Raw genomic sequence first — 21307 nt, 5'->3', positions numbered from 1 at the left:
ATTTATCTGCTGAACAACATTTCCAAATACCCATGAAGCGTCTTAAGATTAAAACATATTTTCTTATTTAGAATAAGGCCAATATTCAAATTAATATAGTCCACAACAGTATAGTCACTGTTTGGGATTTGTGGTTTGAGCATTTGACTTTGTCGATGAGTGAATATTTTCACTCAGCAAATAGAGTAGGATACTTCTGAGGTTTTAGAGTGAATATAATGGCTAGGATAAAGGAGGATTAGCATTCATTATTGAACAGCTGTCCCTGCCTAATTGTGAAATTTGTGAAGGATATTGCCTGGGGAAGACTTTGAAAATGGGTTTGGAAGCAGTGCAAAATGAGTTGAAGTACCATTTTGTTGTATTCTTGTATTACTGATCTGTAGTATTAATGTTAACCAGCTTAGCCTAGCAGAGAAATATGTTTTTTTTAATTTCCACAGCAGACACTTGAACTTCCCTATTCTCAATTTTCCAATCCATGAGGGAACTAGAAACAGCTGTTTTCACAAATTGTTAGCATTTAGGTTCCGTCAATACTTGGTAGTAGCCAGTAGGCAAACTGTCTTCCTAATTGTATTATTTGTGTGGTCAGTTAGCTGTCTGAGGTTGTGCATGGGTATCGTGCACCGAAAATAGCCTATCTACAATGCGTGGTGAGCTTATAGATAGGTTATTTTTCTTACACGACACCGGCGCACAACTAAGTATAAAACAGGCATTAGTCCTCTGTTTTAGATAGTGCTGTAAATTGGGACTTACAATTAGTGACGGACCCTGGCTACAGGCCCCTTCATGCCTGCAGGCTCCCAGATTAACACAATAACCTATCACAACACACATGCTGTGTGTGTGTGTGTGTGTGTGTGTGTGTGTGTGTGTGTGTGTGTGTGTGTGTGTGTGTGTGTGTGTGTGTGTGTGTGTGTGTGTGTGTGTGTGTGTGTGTGTGTGTGTCTATAGGTCCCTTCCACTTAATACATTCACTGTGTGGCTAGGAAGTTGTGCAGCAGCACTGAGTGGAGTATAAAATCTAACCTCAGTTGACCTGTATCCAAGTAAAACACAGGCTCATGGTACAGTGCCTATACCACAGCAGGAGAGGTAAGAGAGAAGGTGATAACACAGTCATGGAAAAAGCATGACATGTGGTTACTTAGTAGAATTACACCAGATATAGGGAAAAAGAGTGAGCTGTCAGGAAAGTGCACAGTAGGACCCAAAAGCAGGACTCAAGGCAGGCAGGTTCAACTCAAAGTGTTTAATTACCAAACAAAAAACATCCAGACAGGTAAACACAGGTAGGTATAATTTCACAACTTCTGGTGGCTTACTGCCAAACACAAACTCTCCTTACATTGGTTAACGGACCAACAAAGACTCATGGACACAGAGGGTTATATAGACAGTGAACTAACTACACACGGTGAACTCATCACAGGATAGGCTTGGACAAACGGGACACAGTTGGGAGGTTTAACAATAATCACAGGGTTAACAATAATCAAGTTAGACAAGACGGCTACAAGGGCAGACAGGAAGGTACAAGAACATTATTACTACAAAATAATACACACGAGAATGCATCAACAACCTAACACAGAACTAGAGGACCAATACAGAACATACTGAACAACAGAGACTAAACAATCAACAAGGCGTGATTAGAACACCTAAACCAAACAGAACAGTAAATGTCTGAGGAATATGGCAAAGGGGCTGAGTATCGGGCCGTGACGTGAGCGACTGAAATTGGAAAATATTGCAGCCTCCACACTTCTTATAGAAACCCCCCCCAACCCTCATCCTCTTATCACACGTTGACCGTCCCCTTCTGACTAAAATACATTATGTTCTCTCCTGCATCACGACAGACTTGCTATAGGCTATTGGTTTTATGCATTGCTGGCTGTAGAAAGCCAGACTTGGCTAGCGAGGGTGACAGCAGAAGGACAACAGCATAAAGACTTCACCCTTCTGCATCAGCCTTTTGTGACCAACACATATCACATACAGTAGCTCGTGTCTAGGCTAGATTTATACAAGGGCAGAATAGTGTTGGTTTTCTTCACCAATGAAAGTACATGACTCAGCTCCAGGACTCAGCTGTCATTGTTGGCTAAAACTTAGGAGATACATTTTACTAAGTTTCGAGGTCGATCTTTTGTGGACAACACAATCATCTCCATCTCCTGTCTAGACAGATTCATACAGTGACAGTGCTAGCGTTGTACAGTACGTGTGGAGACACAGCACCACTATTTTGACCACTATAAGTTTAACTTCTAGACTGTATTTGCTCCAATTATTGTGTATCACAAAAGTACACATTAATAGACGGGGCCGAAAATGGAAAATTCTGTACGGTAACCATGTAGGCATTTTTTAGTAAAAGTTGGCATCCAGCATTTTTTCAAAGTTCAATGTGTCCCCAATAAGAATCCACCGGATGCCAGTGAAATAAGGGTCCCAGTTTTTTTTATTCCTCCGCCAAAGAAGATATGGTTTCACCACCACTTGTTTGTCTGAGCGTCTGTTTGTAAGCAGGATTACGGAAAAACTACTGCGCCAACTTTTATGAAACTTGGTGGAAGGGTGTAGCATGGGCTGATGATGAACCAAATTAACTTCCCATGCCCCTCGGCCATAAGGGGGCGTGGCAATGGGCGTGGTCAATCGCAAAAAGACACCCAAATGGCTTCACATAACGCCACAAAACTTTGTAGCAGGGATGGTCATCGCCTAAGAAAGAACAGATGCACTTTACACATCCACTGGCTAAAAGAGGGCACGGCAACCTAACAGAGCCCAGCACAGCCCACCAGAGCCCATTATAGCCCATTATAGCCCACCAGAGCCCAGCAGTCTGGCACATTCCAGCACACAAAGTCCAGCCCACTGGGAGAATAGCCTAGGGTATGGGGGTAGTTAAATGACTGTAATAGGCTATACAGGGCTGGGTCCAGCTGGAATAGACTAGACTAGAATGTTCTAGGTCTTAATAGACTCTAATAGGCTCTATTAGGCTGTACTAGGCTCTTGTCAGCCCTTTAGCCCCTTTGCACTTGAGATTAACCACTGTGTCCACGGGCAATAGTTTTACATGGGTTTGTGTCCACCGGCAATAGTTTTACATGAACATTTCTAGGCTATTAGAGTCTAGTAAGGCCTAGACCATTCTAGTCTAGCCTATTCCAGCTGTACCCAGCACTGTATAGCCTATTACAGTCATTTAACTACGCCCATACCCTAAACTATTCTCACAGTGGGCTGGACTTTGTGTGCTGGAATGTGCCGGACTGCTTAGCTCTGGTGGGCTATAATGGGCTCTGGTGGGCTGTGCTGGGCTCTGTTAGGTTGTACGGGGCAGTACTATACTATAGCCTAAACATTTTCATGTAAAACTATTGCCGGTGGACACAAACCCATGTAAAACTATTGCCCGTGGACACAGTGGTTAATCTCAAGTGCAAAGGGGCTAAAGGGCTGACAAGAGCCTAGTACAGCCTAATAGAGCCTATTAGAGTCTAGTAAGACCTAGAACATTCTAGTCTAGCCTATTCCAGCTGGACCCAGCCCTGTATAGCCTATTACAGTCATTTAACTACCCCCATACCCTAGGCTATTCTCCCAGTGGGCTGGACTTTGTGTGCTGGAATGTGCCGGACTGCTGGGCTCTGGTGGGCTATAATGGGCTCTGGTGGGCTGTGCTGGGCTCTGTTAGGTTGTACGGGGCAGTACTATACTATAGCCTAAACATTTCCATGAAAAACTATTGCCGGTGGACACAAATCCATGTAAAACTATTGCCCGTGGACACAGTGGTTAATCTCAAGTGCAAAGGGGCTACAGGGCTGACAAGAGCCTAGTACAGTATAGAGCCTATTAGAGTCTAGTAAGGCCATTAAGTAAGTGGACATTAAAACATAGACTTAGATTCGAGAGTTAAACTTTTAGGACTAAAAGAGAAAAACAAATTGTAATGCCTTACCAAATTCTTGCATAATTTATGCTAATAAGGAAAGGTAGCATGATTGCACCATGGTAATAGATGGATTTCTGGACATTATAAACATGGACTCTTAGATTACCTTTACAAGTTAATTCAAAGCTAAATTATAGCCTTTTCCCAGTTTTTGGCAATTAAGTTGCTCATTATGCAAATTTCTCGATATTTATGCCTAAACCGAGACTTTTACAGCTTGGCATCCGGCAGAAATGGATTCAGCGCCTAAAAATCATATAGAAACAACTCACTTAGTACTTTTACTCAAAAATGCCTACCACATTGTTTTCCAGGGGGAATTTTCCATTTTCGGCCCTGTCTATAAATAAACCATGCTGTTTCATTCCTGTGATGACACCAGACAAAACACTTGATCTTGTTAAGATGTTTATTTACTCGGTTGCTTGGGAACCATGTAAATACATAGCTTATATTGCTAATGATTTTGACTTTACGTATGCATAGATGATACTGAATTTGGAGGAACAATTTGTTATTTCCCACAGGAACTAGGCTTTAGTTGCCTTAAATGTCTCTATTCTTGACCCCAGCATACAGTTGATTCACTGTATCTACTTTTCAATGGTTCCAGTGGGAGTGTGGGAAAGGATTAAGGCCAATTTTGTAGGTTACATCTCTTGACGACTGAAATTAAAAATGAACTCTGTAGGAAGAATACTAAGTAATAAAGCAGGAAACTTGAAGGACCAAATCAGTGCATGATTTAGCCCAGTAGATTTCAAACTTGATGTGCCCCAGGCACACCAAAGGGCAAGTCAAAATCTCAAGGCACACCTGTGTTAATATCCTTTTCAAAATAGCCCATATAACATGTATTACTCTTATCCCTCTGTTAATATGTATTCTTATTTACGTAAAAAAATGTATACTGTATATATTACTACATTTCTTAGGGTATACTATACTGCAATTTGCCTCTTTATTTGGAAATGAGTAAAATTACCATCAGCTAATTATTGATTACCAAATGCACAATCTTTATGATTTTTGACATCCCTCTAGTGACTTCATTGTAGGAATAACACATAAAAAAATGTAAAACTATCTATGTTTTGCAAATATTATTCAGCAGTAATGTAAAGTATACATGATTTGTCATGAATGGACTGAGCATGCAAAACACTGGTATGGTACTTTAATAATGTTGTTTTTAATGGCTAGAAACATGTATGTAGTTTATTTTCTCTTTTTGGGCATGGCAGGGTACTGCCTTCTGCTCCTTCTCTCATTCTGCACAATCAATCTGACAACGACAGCTGGACTGGACATCCAGGCTTTTCAGAAGAATAGTACAATGGTCAAGGCAGGCTGGACTGACTTGTCAGGGATTTTCGCACAAAGTAACAAAAAGAAAAAGATCTTTAGGCTATATATACTGTATTGAGGCGTATACTGGGAATATATTGTAATGTGTCCCCTCTCTCTGTAATCCAGGCCTTTTTAGAACAGTCTGAACTGATTTGTCAGGGTTTTTCACTGAATAAAACCTCCTTTCTGTCTTCACTTTATCTGATCTCACACACACACACACGCACACGCGCGCACACATACACATACACACACACACACACACACACACACACACACACACACGCACACACGCACACACGCACACACACACACACACACACACACACACACACACACACACACACACACACACACACACAGTCAAGACTCTTTATGATGGGCAGGTCTTATTATATTTTGCTGAGGCTCTGTAACTGTGGATTTAAATGAACGGACAAAGGGTTATTGGTTGAATGTGGTGCATCCGTGCGTGCGCGCAAGTGTGTGTGTGCGTGCGAGTGTGTGCAATCAGAGAGAATAACATAGGGAAGGAAAGCCTATTCAACTTTGAAAAGGGACATCATAATAACATTTCCATTCTATGAATTTATAGAAGTCTGCACATTTACAGAACTCTCTTCAAGACTCTTGAATAAAGTTGGAAATAAGTGTATAACTGTTTTAAATGCCAGGCAGCCCAATAGGCCTCGGGCATAACTTCATTTGCTACATTATTGTTTTTAATTATAGATTATCATGCGAACATTCATCTTCGCCCAACGTTATCCATCCGAGGGCTGCTGTCTCGGGACTGATGCAGCCATGCCTGAGGTTGGAACGTAACGGCAAATACCTGGCAATCATTTGTTTAGCACACAGTATAACCTTATTATTTAAAACTTTAATTTGATCAACAATCAAATCCATTAAATAGATTAGCATTATTGTGAACAAGGAAGTGCCATGGTGAACGAGATGTTCCAGCTAGGATTTCCCGACAGCGTAGGGAGGGACTTGACTGACAGCAGAGCATGTGCTGCTGGCAGGCTTCAACCTTGCTCTTGGTACACAGCCATTCTGAGAATTGAATGTTGCTGTTTTCTGCTCTGTGCTCAGATAAACCCTTTGTGCTCAGATAAACCCCAGTGTCTTTTCAGCCATGCATTTTACCACACCAGCGGATTATTTTCTGTTGACATGTTGAGTTCCCCGCGGTGGCACTTCAGCTTGCACTGATATCTGTAATCAGCAGTGTTGGGTTACTTTTAAAATCAACTTGTTAGATTAGGCTACAAGATTACTGCCTAATCGTGTAGTTATCTAAAGTTACTGCCATACTTAACACATTTTTGTAAAGTAACAAAAATGTGTACAGGATTGAGATAAGCTACTTGTTAGAATACTTTGATTACTTTTGTGTTACTGAAAATGACAATGCATGCGATTTCTTGTCCAGTGGAAGTGTAGGCTACTCAGTGAGCTCTACGTTTACCTTTGAATGTATTGACTTCATCATAATTGTATAGCCTAGTGTACAGCCCATAATATTTAACTCTGAATGTTAATAACAGGAATGATGCATTATCCCCAGTACAGCGCTTTACAATTATATGTTTAGTTACCAGTAAACATAGAATCAAGAGTGTAGCCTCCCAGAGTGGCCGCCAGTGTTGTGGAGAGGATTCTTTAAATTGAACCTGACAGACACTTGTCACCCAAGCATAATTTGCAATTGATGTTCTTACCCCTTTCACCAACAAATTCAAACTTATGTTAATACTTCCATGATGTAAAGCCTAACCTCTCTCTGCCCTTCTTTATGCTGCGTTCACACTGGCCGCTACAAAGATACAGGCTACCATTCTTTTTCAATGGACGCCAGCGACATGAAGATACAAAGATACATCCAACGTTGGTAGCTGCTACAAAAGCTACAAAGCTATAAAAAGCTGGTTTCAACTTCAGCTACAAAGACACAAAGCTCCAAATATGCTGTGTATCTTTGTATCTTTGGTATCACACACATTTTTGGCTTCAAATGGCAGAGTTGAAATTAGGCATAACTTTCCCGTTTCTCAATACTTTCTTCATTGGTCCATGATATTGTGTTATTGTTTTGTTGTTTTTGTCTGTCTGTGTCTCTCTCCATACAATTCAATTCAAAGGAGCTTTATTCGCATGAGATCTCCCAATTGCTCTCTCTATCAGTCTCCATTTATCTGCATACATACTCCGTCTCTCTATTCTTTCTCTCCTATTCCCCCCTCGCCTGACATGACTTCATCTCTTTTCTCTCTCTCTCTCTCTCTCTCTCTCTCTCTCTCTCTCTCTCTCTCTCTCTCTCTCATATGATGTCAGGGCATTCCACATAAAAAAAATTACACTGAAAGGCAAATGGCTAATGGCAGATAACATAATACAGATTAATGTGTGCATAATATTCTTCCACATAGTGGAAATGCTAAACACGCACGCACGCACGCGCGCACACACACACACACACACACACACACACACACACACACACACACACACACACACACACACACACACACACACACACACACACACACACACACACATTAAATGTCAATAGTGTATACATTTCACACACACACACACCGATCTGTTTCCGCAATCTGGTGCACAGCGATAAGCACATGCACTGATCGAATCTATCATTTGGTGTAACGGATGGACACACACACACACACACACACACACACACATACACACACTACTACTACTACTACTGCATCCTTCCTTTTGATGTACAATACACAGCACACACACAAACCAACAGATTGCAGTGTGATATTAGTGTTATTCTTGTCCGACAGCCTGTCTGAACTCAATCAGTCATCTCTCCCCAGACATACATGGTGTATATTTGCCACCACAGAGAACATTGCTGCTGATGCAAAGTGCCATGCCGTCTGTACGCCCCTGTGCAGCACAATTTGTGTTGTCACCGCCCGCCGAGTTTTTTCCCATGAGTTCAAAGCTGTTGTTCACACTAGAGGAAGAGAGAAAGAGAGCGATAGAGTCAGGGCTGAGGGAAATCTGTCTGTCTGTCTGCCATCTATTCATGTGGAGTTATACTCTTCTCCTTTATCTTCACCTCAATGTGTCCTTGAGACCCATACTGTATCATCTGTTTTTTTGTGTCCTACTGACCATTACTCTAGGCAGACTCTGTTTTGAAATCAGCCTGGCAGCTGGCTTGCCTTGCAGTATGGTGCGCATTCTTGTGTAGCTCAACTTTTTTTTTTTCGCGCTGCAGTAAACCAGTATAATCATCACGCAAAATGAGCAGCCATTCATGTTGCTGCTGCACTAACCTGATCCTAGGTCTGTCTAAAACATCACACACAAGTTAAACAGCACTTCATTGCATTTCTCTCCTGATTAGTGCAGCCGTGCACACACACAGTAGGCATACTACGGGTCTTCTGGGATCCACTCGGGCATTACACATAATGATGGACAGACCCGAGTTCCGAGGTAATAGTGCCGATTCCGACCCGACCCTGAGTGATTATGATAAAACAGGGATCCGATCCGTACGGGTCGCGGGTGCTGACGGGTATTTTCTGAATCAGGGGACCGTGAAGAGCTCTAGTGTGAAATGCCCATCTGCTGGTCCAAAGGTTCATGATGGGGACATTGTGACCGTTCTGCCTCCTCTGCTCTGTGAGATGACTCCCAGAAGAAGAAGATTAAGCGGAAAATTTAAACATCCACAAATTCAAAAGGTTAAAGAAGCCCTCAAAGCCCAGTCTCATTTTCATTCATGTGGGGTGTGTGATTTCAATTGTCATTTTAAGAGCAACAATGAGAGGTTATGGGGTGCAATTAAGGCAGAGGGACACAAGACTGTTGACATGTGACATGTCTGCTTGACAATTACAGTCACGTAATAACATTCACTTACTGTGTCCGGCTGACAGTTTCACCAGAAGGAAATTCAGTGTTTCACCCTTGAGTGCTCCATGTGCAATGTGTGTGCGTGCGTGTGTGCGTGCTGTTAGTCTACCGAGATGCCAAGGGCAGTGAGCATCTCCTCCTGTGCACTTTCATCTCCACTGGCCATGAAATAAGCTCACAGGACTCAATTATCTCCACCCTCCACACGTGTGTTTCACTCTTTCACCTCTTTGCTCTTTTTGTTTGTTGTCCTGTTTTGTTCTCTCATTCCTTCTCTCCCCATTACTCATTTTCTTACTTAATTGCGATAACGCATTATTTTTTTCTTTCTTTCCTCGGTTTCTTTCACTGCCTACCATCCTCATTAACTATAGTCCCTGCTGTCTCATTCTCTCTCTCCCTTTATCTTTCTGTCCATTGTATTATTTATATAATAGTCTCACCTCTTCCTCCCTGTCTCTCCCTATGACCTCTCTCTCTCTCTCTCTCTCTCTCTCTCTCTCTCTCTCTCTCTCTCTCTCTCTCTCTCTCTCTCTCTCTCTCTCTCTCTCTCTCTCTCTCTCTCTCTCTCTCTCTCTCTCTCACACACACAGTTTAACACTTTATTTATGTCCACACACAGGGAAAGCATACAGGGACAGACAATATTTTAGGCACAGTAAAGGTTACATTCACAAACTCATGTCCTCGTGATACAACACGCATGTCACTCAGCACTCCAAGTAGCGACGGCACCGCCAAATATGGCAGCATAGACAGCACAATACTTTGCCAGCCTTTCTGCCTCGTCTTTGGGCACCCCAAGACACACACACACACACACACACACACACACACACACACACACACACACACACACACACACACACACACACACACACACACACACACACACACACACACACACACACACACACACAGCTCTTTGTTTAGAGTTAGACAGTCACCTAGGGACAGGAGAAGTGCAGAAGAAAGAAGTGTATGTTGAACTCCAGGTGAAAAGCAGAGATATGGGGGTTACAGAGTTGTTTCAGCATAGAGCAGGTTGATGTGTCTCTGTTGCCTGGTTTCTTAAAACTCTGGCTCAGGAGTACAACAAAGGAAAGTTCCAAGTTGCCCCAACCCTTTTAAATGTTCCTATGGGGTTCTACAGCCTGACACATTTAGTGACACTCAAGTTTGCTTTTCTAAACCTCTACCCTGTTTTGTTGATTGTATTCTAGAATTGGCCTTTTTCTACCACCAGGTGGAGATATTGTATTCAGCCCTGTCTGTGTCTGTCTCAGTGTCCGTCCACAGCTAATTTTGCAACCTACTTGGTACAGTAGATCAGTGCCTTCTTGTCGACAACTACAGTATTACATTTTTGTGAATTAACAACCACAGAGTAATTGATGTTCATGGGATGTACTGGTACTAACCAATCACAGGCATGCAATTCCTTGGCACAAGCCAAGGTTCGAGAATCGAGACTGCGATGCCATCTTCTGAAACTTGCAATGTATGCACATCAAAATATATATAGAGAATCTCTGTCACACCAACATTGTTACAAAGATCTCTATGTCCCTTTAGCGGCACGTCTACTATACACTGTCCACTGCCTTGCATTGCCTGACGTCCTCTCGGGGAGGACTTGCAAAGTGAATGTGAGGCAAGACTTACATTTGAAATTGAAACTTTTGATTGACTGGTGATGAAAACATTATTAAAACAAGGCAATACCAATCACACTTTGCAGATTACACAGAACATGGAATGAATGACATACATATGTTCGGAATGACATGCAATATCTACTGATATTGGAGCTGGAAAGGTCGCGAACACATATTACTGTATATTATATTACACGTAATATACAGTAATATAAGCCCTTATAGCAATGATTACTATAAGAATATAGTTTTAACTCTTAACAAAAATACTATTAACCAAACATATTACTTACAGCAACTTTAATTGTGTTGCTTACTAGCCTGCCATCTTTGTAATCTGCTGTAGTTTTTAACAGGAACTTTAAATCAAACCAAAAAATCAGCCGAGGGTTTCATGCCCTTTAAGTGCTTGTTGAAGCGGGTAACATTTGTGCCTCTAATTTGCAATATAATCAATTCATGCTCAAGTATAATCAAGTTTGTTTTGCTAGTGTTTCACGCAGAGCTCATCTGTGCACCATTTCAGACAGGTTTCATCAATATAAACTCTGCTGTCTGCAATCATTTTTTGATGAACATGCACCGTCTGCTTGTCAATATGCTTTTGCTTAAAATTGTGTTTCGTTTCAAAAGCAGATGGCAATATTTTTTACGTTGACAAATGAACTTGTTTTTGCTTGTGCCCTCCATGGCCCAGCTTTTCATCATTATGTCATGATTCACAGCATGGAATGACTGTTTCCTGTTGTTTTTTCGCCTTGATTGTTCTCAAATGCCCTGTTTAGCGTAAGAGTGCTGCAAACACTGCCTCGCTGCCCTGTGCGTTCATGAATAAGTCATAGTGTGTGCCATTGTACTGTAAACATCGTGATATTCATTGTGTTCATTGTAACATGCCTCAGGCAGCCTGTCCTATTGAGGCAGATTACATGACACTCTTAAAAAAAAGATTTGGCCATGTGGTCATTTTGTTTTGCATGTGCAAAGTATGTCACCTGGTTTTTATATTTATTTGATGATGTTGTGAATCATCAACAAGTAGGTCTACAGTAGGTCTGATCCATGCATGTATTCTCTCTCTGGGGAGAAGATGGTGTTGCATGTGGCAGTTCTGTTGGAGGATGCTACTGGTCTGTTCCTTAAAGTCACAGAGTTCCTGATTTCTGTCTGATAGCTTTATTTTTGCCTAGTAAATACCGGTCCATATCTATCTGTCAGATGTGAATTAATTACATCAATAAACAGAGGAAGGAAACGTATTATAATTGTCATAATAATATAATAATAATCATTTTGGAATTTGGTAAATACGTTTCAGAGGGATAACAAAACTCAGACAAACGGTGTCTGGAATAGCATATTATGTTTAACATAACCAATTGTCCAGATGTACCTATTTAATGGAATAAACCCCTAGTATACTGACCGGAAATGGAGGTCTGGTTCGGAGCTGGCTTGAAAGGACAGGCCATCCTTGGCATGTTGCTAACAGCATGTGGTTAAAGGAGTTTTGTTGTACACAAAAAAAAACGTGATTTCAAAACTCAAGATTAAATTCAATTTAATACGCGTAAGGCACGTATTGTGTGTTCACCCTGTATAGTTAGAAGAGAGAGAGAGAAAGAGAGAGTAAAAATGGTGAAGAATGAACAGAGCAGAGTGCTGTGACTGTGATTTTGGTGTAAGAGAGGAGAATTGAAGGGGAAAACAAGAAGAGGAGGACTGGGGGCGACAAATACAGGTGTTGATAGGTTGATGACAGCCTGTGGGTTGGGGGAAAATAGAGAGAGAAGTACAGGAGAGAGGGAGCGAGGGCAGGTGTCAGTGGAAGGGAAGTAGAGAGGATAATGTAGGTGTCAGAGGAGACAAATTGAGGAAACACGGGAGTGAGAAGGAAACACAAGAAGTCAGAATTCAAGAAATAAGGGGGAAAAGGCAAAGAATCAACAAAGAAATGAGAGGCAAGAGAGAGAAGGGGAGCTGTGATGGAGCAACCATGACACTTCACATAAACTAAAGACAAGTGGAGAAGTAATGCATTGACGGAGAACAGGAAGGATGGAGGTCTAGTGGTCAAACTAATTGATTTAATCAATTATAAAAAATATCAAGCCTACGTTAAAATTGCCTAGAGGGTGGGGGGGGGGGGGGGCGGGCAGACTGACAGTAGACGGTGGACATCACATTACATTACATTACATTACATACATTACAGTCATTTAGCAGACGCTTTTATCCAAAGCGACTTACAATAAGTGTATTCAACATAGGTAGGGAACGAAAACTACTAATCACCAGAAGTTTTAATTGCATTTCCTGCAAAAACAAGCTACCAAGAGTATACCTAGTGCTAAGGTAAAAGTGCAATATATCAGCTACCTACTTTCTTAAACAGATGAGACAAAAATGGCAAAATCAAATGAGCACAAGCTAAAACAAATAAGTGTATCGACTAAACAAGATCCAATAAAACAATACAAAAATAAAACAAGAGTTCGTACAACTAGTTAACAACAAGTAGGCCAGGCAAAGAGGAAGGGTAGTGTTTCCTGAAGAGGTGGGTTTTCAGCCTGCATCACAAATGTAACATGCAGACTTGACAGGCAACGTTGGTCCGATCCGCACCAAACTTGGCACAAACACTGGTTAGGGGTCTGCCATCAGAATACACACCAGGGGCCATGTGTTCCACCCAGTGGCAGGGACCACATCAGCCCAGGTACGCTGTTGCTCCAATCTGCACCAAACTTGGCACAAACACTGTTCAGGGGACTGCCGTGACAATAGTCACACCAGGGGCCATATGTGGTCCCCAGGGGCCATAGGCACACTTTTGCTCCAATCTGCACCAAACACAGACACTGTTTAGGGGTCTGCCATGGCAATAGTCACACTAAAAACATCACATCTAAAGTGCACACATATGGGGCACTACAGCAGTGTCTAACATTTCAAATGGCCATAGCTCGGTAACCATTGCTCTGATCAGCGCACTATAGGACTGGATTAGATTTTTTTTCTCACTGCCTAAATAGCAGAGCTACAAGTTCAAGTGTAAAATAGGGCTACATTGGTTAATGAGACTAATCAATTTAGTATATAAAAAAGACTAGAGATAACAGAACATGATTGAATGAGGGATATAAAGATTGTATTGTTGGAAATCTGATGCGGAGGAACAAAGATTATTTAGATATTGAGAGAGGAGGAGAGTAGAGTGAATCAGTGGAAAATACCAGTAGGATAGGAAGAGTGAACAAGTGTGTGAGTGTGAGAGAAGAGGTGTGATGATACATCTCCCAGCTTGAGTGTTGCAACCACAGGGACCATGACAGGTGTGTCAGCTCTCAACTCCCATAATGCAGGGGTTCTCAAAGTGGGGTCCGGGGACCCCCATGGGGTCCTTGAAGGGGTTCCCAGACAAATTGGTTAATATAGCGTCAAAATCAGTGGAACCACTTTACCCCATATGCATCAAAGGTTTGAAAGTAGTTGATCTACAAGCTCACGACAGCGTGTAGATCTGCTATTTAAAAAAAATCTAGACATTTTTGTAAAAAGATTGGTATTATTTTTGAAACATTTTAACAACTCAAATCTTGTATGGTGTCCCTGGCACACAATATTTTCGCCTACAGGCGCGAGTGCCCGCACCGACCGGCCAATGGTCTGCTAGTCGAATCAGCGCCGTCCGAGTTGTAAACCGATAGGGGGAGAATAGATCTTTTCATGGGTTACTGTTTGCGTGTGCATGTGTGTGCACGCGCGTGAGTGTATGCACGTGTGCATGCGTGCGTGTGCGCGTGTGTGTGTGTGTGTGTGGTGGGGGGCTCTAGTCTAGTGTGGCTTGCATTGCCCTCTAGTGTTGGTTCTACAGAATTGCCTTGGGGGGGTGAAAACAAGCGCTCCTTTTTCAATTTCCCTGTAACATATATATCAACGAATCGTCACAAAAACATTTTATTTTCTTTCTCTAATTGACTAAATCGATTTGTCTGATTAACCACTTTTTTTGTACAACGGTGTCATGCAAAAATTGTGAAAATAGCCCATCTACAAGCTCACAAGGCTTTGCATCATAACATGTGAGCTTATAGATCTGCTATTTTAGGTACTTTTGAAAACCGATTATTATTATTATTGTTTAGTTTTTTTTGTTATCAATTGCACCCCTATTTGTAACACTAGTTCTTCCCTTAATCTTTTTCTCATTATGGAAAACATTACACTTGTGTGTCATCTTTATGTTGTTCTTATTTTCCTGACAAATCTCATGCAAACCATTCAAAATGTTAGACTATATCTCCTAGTTTAAAAATCAGCTTGCATAAAGTCACATATTTATGTGAACAGGACCAGGTTTCAGAGACGGTACAAAAGAAACTATGCGAACTTTGTACCACCTCTATGGAAATTTAAAGAAAAAGTGTAATTTGCATACACTTGACCATACCTTTAGCTTGAAGCATTTTCTTTCTCTGGAACTTAATGGATTTACATACATTTGGCTTATAGGACCATGAAGTCATTTGGTAGGTAATCTCAGAGCTGGATGGACTCATTATTTTTGGATAATCCAGTGAAGGTCGCAATGCCCAAGGATATTTTCCATCAGTGGTTCTATTTTGCTCTTAATCATTTGTTGTCCCCTTTTTTCTCTCCAGCCCACCAGCGAGGAGGACCTCTGCCCCATCTGCTACGCTCACTCCATCTCTGCCATCTTCAAACCCTGCTCTCACAAGTCCTGCAAGTGAGTAGACACACATACAGACTAAGACTTTCTTCTTTCTTTCTTTCTTTCTTTCATTCTCCCCCCCGTCCCTGACTTTAAAAGGCAGGGCAACAAATACTTTTAAATGCTGGCTATTCATATGATGTGAAAAAACTGTACTTATTGCATCAATTTGGCATTCTCATAAACAATACATATGTTTCATAAATGTTGGAAAAAGGAGTTTGAACTGCTAAATCTGCCCGCCCCCAACATCCAAAAACATGAAGTTGAGCAGTTCTGTGATGTTAGGAGTGGAAGAAGTCCACCCTGGTAAACGCACCTAAACTCCCTATAAACAAATACAAGGATACCTATACACCATCAATATACATTTAATTTAACCTTTACAGTAGAGAGTCTTCCAGAGCATTGGAAAAAAAATCTGTTTTTGAATGCTAGACCTTTACAATGTACATTTATAGGCAATGTTGTTCTCGAAGCACTATGAAAACGGTATGTAGAACTAGCAACTTCCTCCACTCTTTAAGTTATCTCTGTGCAATTCTGCTACCTGCACAGTACATTTTCATAGACTTCGCTGATATTACATGAATATTAGAAGTTGGCCCTTAGCTGTTGTCCTACCTTTAAAACCGTATTCAGAAACATTGTGCTAGTGAAATAATATTGAAATTAAACTGTTCCTCATTTTTCTGGGGACCCCCTGGAGCACCCTCAAGGACGCATTGGGGTCCTTCGACATGTTTGTTGTTTTCGGGGAAACAGGGAGGGTGTTACACAAACATTGAGGGTCTGTTCTACAAGCATTTCAGCCATCAGTCACTCATTGCGTGTTGCTACCTTGGACCTGAGGGCATACCGCTCCTCTGTTCCCCAATGGCCACATTCATCTCACACATGAGGAGACAACCTGACAGAGGGCCATGAGAGATCCTTGAGTCGCCTTCTTTGTCAGCGGAGTCCTTGAATCCACGCTACACGCACGCGCACGCACGCGCACACACACATAGACACACGAAAAGCACCCAACATTGCACTGTTGATGGAAATGTTGTACTGTGTGTGTCTGTACTCACCTGTACGTGTATGTGTGAGTCTCTGTGTCTGTCTGTCTGTCTGCATGTCTGTCTGTTTGAGTGTGTGTGTGTGTGTGTGTGTGTGTGTGTGTGTGTGTGTGTGTGTGTGTGTGTGTGTGTGTGTGTGTGTGTGTGTGTGTGTGTGTGTGTGTGTGTGTGTGTGTGTGTGTGTGTGTGTGCGCACTGCACATGCACAGTGGAGTATGCACACACATTTTCATGCATACTTAACTCCCGAGAGAGTTACTGTACCTGTGTGTGTATGTCCGTGCATGCACAGGCATGTGCGTGTTTGAGCAATTTTGTACTGTATGTATGTGCATCAGTGCACGCACTTGTGCGTGTGTGAGATTTATCATGTGAGTCAGCTGTGTGATAAATGCTGATGGTGGCTAAACCCTCCTCAGCACAGTGAGAAGACCTTGGGTCAGATTCATATTCCGCTACATATTTTATGTCGTCTCTGGGGTGCGTTTGATTTAGCTTTGCTGCTGTGCCGACTCAGCAGTTGCAGGTGGATTCTCTTCTGTACGTTCCTGATGTTCTCATTCATTCATTCTTATCGCCTCTTCCACTTCTTCTACTTCTAACCCTACATCCGTCCCAGTGGTGTGTCCATAATCTCTGTATCTCCCACTCTGTCCATTCTTCCGTCTCCCTGTCTCCATTTGCTTCATCTCTCTCTCTCTCTCTCTCTCTCTCTCTCTCTCTCTCTCTCTCTCTCTCTCTTAGTAGTGAAAATTACTGATCTCAAAGCTCATAATGCTTTTGCACATTTTTTGCAAATCTTTGATTTTTTGTGTGCATATGACCCAAAGTAGGGATCGATTATTAATCGATTATCTTACAATAAATGCACCGAATCACTGTCCGTATCCACGTATCTCCAGAACCGTTTGACAGTCCGACTTCAAATTCGACACACGTACACAGACGACCCGAGGGTCGAGGGAGGGAGTGCAGTGCCCGGCGACGAGTCGGTCGGATAGGCGGTTGTCCAGAACCACCAGAAAATAATAATAATAATTATAATAATACTGGATTTTATTTATAACGCACTTCACATTTACAAGAAATCTCAAAATGCTTACAGAAGGCAATAGCATAAGAACAGAAAACATCACACCAATAAAAGAAAACAACTAAAAACAATTTAAACATGGGGCATAAAGCCTAGAGGTAAAACCAGCTAAAAAAATGCTTTGCTAAAAAGGTAAGTCTTTAATCCTCTCTTAAAGCAGTCGACCGACTGTGGTGCTCTTAGGTGGACAGGGAGGGCGTTCCACAGTTCGGGGGCGACCGAGCAGAAAGCCCGTTCGCCCGTGGTGCGTAGATTGGCCTTGCAGGTGTTGAGGAGGTTGGTGTTTGAGGAGCGGAGGTTACGGGTCGAGGATTGTAGGGAGACTACTTGAGGTATGAGGGAGCTCATACCACGGCCAGAGGCTCTGGCCGTGGTCCAAATGAGCCAATTGATTGCCATGGTAACCCCAGCCTTAGCTTGATTTGGCCGAATTCCTCACACCTTCCATTTGATTACTTAGTCAGTCCACTTTTCACAGTCACTTTGCACTCTTCAGAGTTCGGACATTCTCCACACATTCTCCACAGACGTTTACCACTGCACAAGGACTTTCCACAACTGCCGATCCCCCCTTAAGCCCATATATGGGTAGGCCCATATATGCCCATACTGTATACTAATAACAACAGGGATCTCCATAAATGGGCATAAAAGGGACATGGACAGACATATATAGAGATATCACGGGCACAGGCCTAGTTTTATTAAATTAACGATTATTTTGTATAATCGATGAAACAGAGTTGTTCCATTCACTATTGCACACCTCCTCTCTCTCCCTCCAGAGCCTGCATCAACCAGCACCTGATGAACAACAAGGATTGTTTCTTCTGCAAGGCTACCATCACTGGAGTTGAAGACTACAGCAAACCCGCTGGCTCCTAACACACAGGCTCAAGGCATATGGACGCACATGCATAACTCTTTATGTATACACAAGCATGCATCGTATGCACGGGCACATAATTATACAAACAGCCACACACATGTACAATATACTGAATGAGACATGAAGAGAGATCTGTGCAGCACATGTGAGACACGCGCGCAAACACACACACATATATATATTATCTCGCAGAACAGCCCTTTTTGTGGATGTTATTCACTCCTAACTATCATGAGCCTCACAACACATTAGGTCAACCCAAAGAATTGTGAGGTTCGTTGTATGTTTATGTGTATTTATGTGCATTTGTGTGTGCTTGTATGCTCTGAACTCCCATCTCTACACTTGAAGGACAGTCACCACCAAGCCACTATCTATCTATCTATCTATCTATCTATCTATCTGTCTGTCTGTCTGTCTGTCTGTCTGTCTGTCTGTCTGTCTGTCTGTCTGTCTGTCTGTCTGTCTCTGTATCACTCTTTCTGACTGAGACTAAAAAGAAGGTACTGTACCAGGGATGAGCCATTACCAAACAAGGATGGTGTTGAAGGTTTTTCAGCACTTGTCCATCAGGACTTTTCAGCTACCACCATCCCAACACTAGCATCTCCATTGTACGGCTAGCCACTAGCCACATAAGAAAACTACTACTACTACTCCCCCTGGTGTTAATAAACACAGACGATGTCGTCATGATGGACTGCTTCATGACAGCTTGTTAAGGGAAAGGTGGGAGGAACTCACTTGCTGGAGGCCAAGAATTAAGTCCTCACCAAACCAGTCATAAATATCACATCAGTTACACAGTAAAGGACAAATAAGTGATTTGTGTGTGTGTGTGTGTGTGTGTGTGTGTGTGTGTGTGTGTGTGTGTGTGTGTGTGTGTGTGTGTGTGTGTGTGTGTGTGTGTGTGTGTGTGTGTGTGTGTGTGTGTGTGTGTGTGTGTGTGTGTGTGTGTGTGTGTGTGCGTGCGTGCAGTACATACCTTCTTATCTCAAAATATAATCACAGTGACAGATCTACAAAATGTTTATACTGTACGAGTGTATGTTTGCACGCCTTGGTGTGTGTGTGTGTGTGTGTGGGGGGGGGGGGGGGTTTGTGTGTGAAGACATGATTTGAGGAGTGTCATGAAACATTAGAGAATGTCACAGGGAAAACAAAAGTTGTGTTGTGTCATATGATAAGGTTTTGGAGGGTCTGTATGCTAAGAATGAATCCGGCCTGGGAAAACGATTTAAGGTATGCACAACACATTGTCAGAGGGGAATCGAATAAGCTTTATTTTTTAAGTTTGTTAGCTGAATAGATAATCGGCATTTTATTTGCTTTGTTTAAAATGGTGACACAGCATTGCAAAAAGTGGGGTAGAGAGCCTTTAACAATGTGTGTGCCATATCAAGAGCACTAAAAATAGCATAACATAACACTGAAGCTGTTTTTTGTTTTCTTTTAAATTGATTTTTAATGTTAATTTTAAAATTTTCAGGTTTGATATGCGTGTCATGTACCCTATTATGTCTGCTATGGTACAACCCATTCCCCACAGTAAAATCCTTGATGGTAATAACTCTGAGAGTGTAAACTCGACCCAATTAGATTCAGGTTTGGTTTTTCAATCTCAGAGGTATGCTTAATTTATACAAAAATAACCGATCTATAAGCTCACAACGTGTTGCATCGCGACTTTATACTCTGCTATTTTCATCCGTGAGTAGAAATTGGGCACTGACGATTTGTGTGCTGTGCACACTATTTCTGTCTTTTCTGCTTTCATGTGATCGATTGGACACTTGAGATCATGTCGGACGTCCAACCTAAATGCAGATTTGACCACAACAGGTTCACCAGTAACAGAGGTCGTTTGATTTGCATAAAGACTGTTAGCAAGTGGGCTTGCCTGCTGAGGGACTTCCTCCAGAAAGTCTCTCTCTCACACACACACACACACACACACACACACACACGCATATATATATATAGCCTGTCCCATACTGTCAGACCTGTCCATCATATAATCCACTGGTAATGTCTGGCCATCTGTCTCAGTGACAGCTGCCTCTCAGCCATGAGAACACAGCACAGTAATGGAAAATAAAAGGTGACTTTGGTGTGCTAGGATTGGCTCACCCCGTGCACCAGATGGGTAGGAACTGTACCACAGACGCTGAATTAAAATAGAAAGACAAATCCCTTCCCCGTATATCACAGTATCCGTTTCAAATTATGTGACACTTTTGAAAGTAAATGATATGAATTTTTATTTTATTTTATTAAATGTTTTGCTTGTTTTTTTTGTTGTTTGTTTAATTTCCAAATCTGTATGGGGGAAAAGTGCAAGTTTTAATATGCATTTTATATGTCTAACCACTTACACTATATAATTGTTTACAAAAGTACAGCAAACCCACGGGTTAGGCTGACCAAACGACTGACTTGGCCCCTCTAAACTGGCTAACTAATGTGCAGAATTGAACGTAATACTGTACCCACCAAAGAAAAAATATTGTATTACTGTACCACTGCATTGTTTAAAGTTCTATGAATTACAGGCCTCTCATCTGCGCTACAGACTGTGTCTGAGAACATGTGAATAGATACATTATAACTTGAAGGCTTATTGCCAC

The 21307-nt window shown here is 41.9% G+C and overlaps 1 protein-coding gene across 3 annotated transcripts in view; it reads left to right on the top strand.

Annotated features, from left to right (window-relative positions):
- Window positions 1-20971, top strand: part of rnf123 (ring finger protein 123) — a 197571-nt gene extending 176600 nt beyond the window's left edge. For 2 of the 3 annotated variants that reach the window (XM_084063529.1, XM_084063530.1), the window contains exons 39-40: window positions 15564-15649; window positions 18577-20971. In XM_084063529.1, coding sequence (XP_083919655.1) covers window positions 15564-15649; window positions 18577-18676 — 186 coding nt within the window. In that variant the 3' untranslated portion in view covers window positions 18677-20971. The remainder of the gene's footprint in view (window positions 1-15563; window positions 15650-18576) is intronic. The other variant, XR_014601226.1, reaches the window with a different exon arrangement.
- Window positions 20972-21307: the final 336 nt, after the last annotated feature.

This window comes from Gymnoscopelus microlampas (assembly GCF_963454915.1).
Source record: "Gymnoscopelus microlampas genome assembly, chromosome: 7".
Taxonomy (NCBI): domain Eukaryota; kingdom Metazoa; phylum Chordata; class Actinopteri; order Myctophiformes; family Myctophidae; genus Gymnoscopelus; species Gymnoscopelus microlampas.
This window is presented reverse-complemented; position numbering and strand designations above follow the sequence as displayed.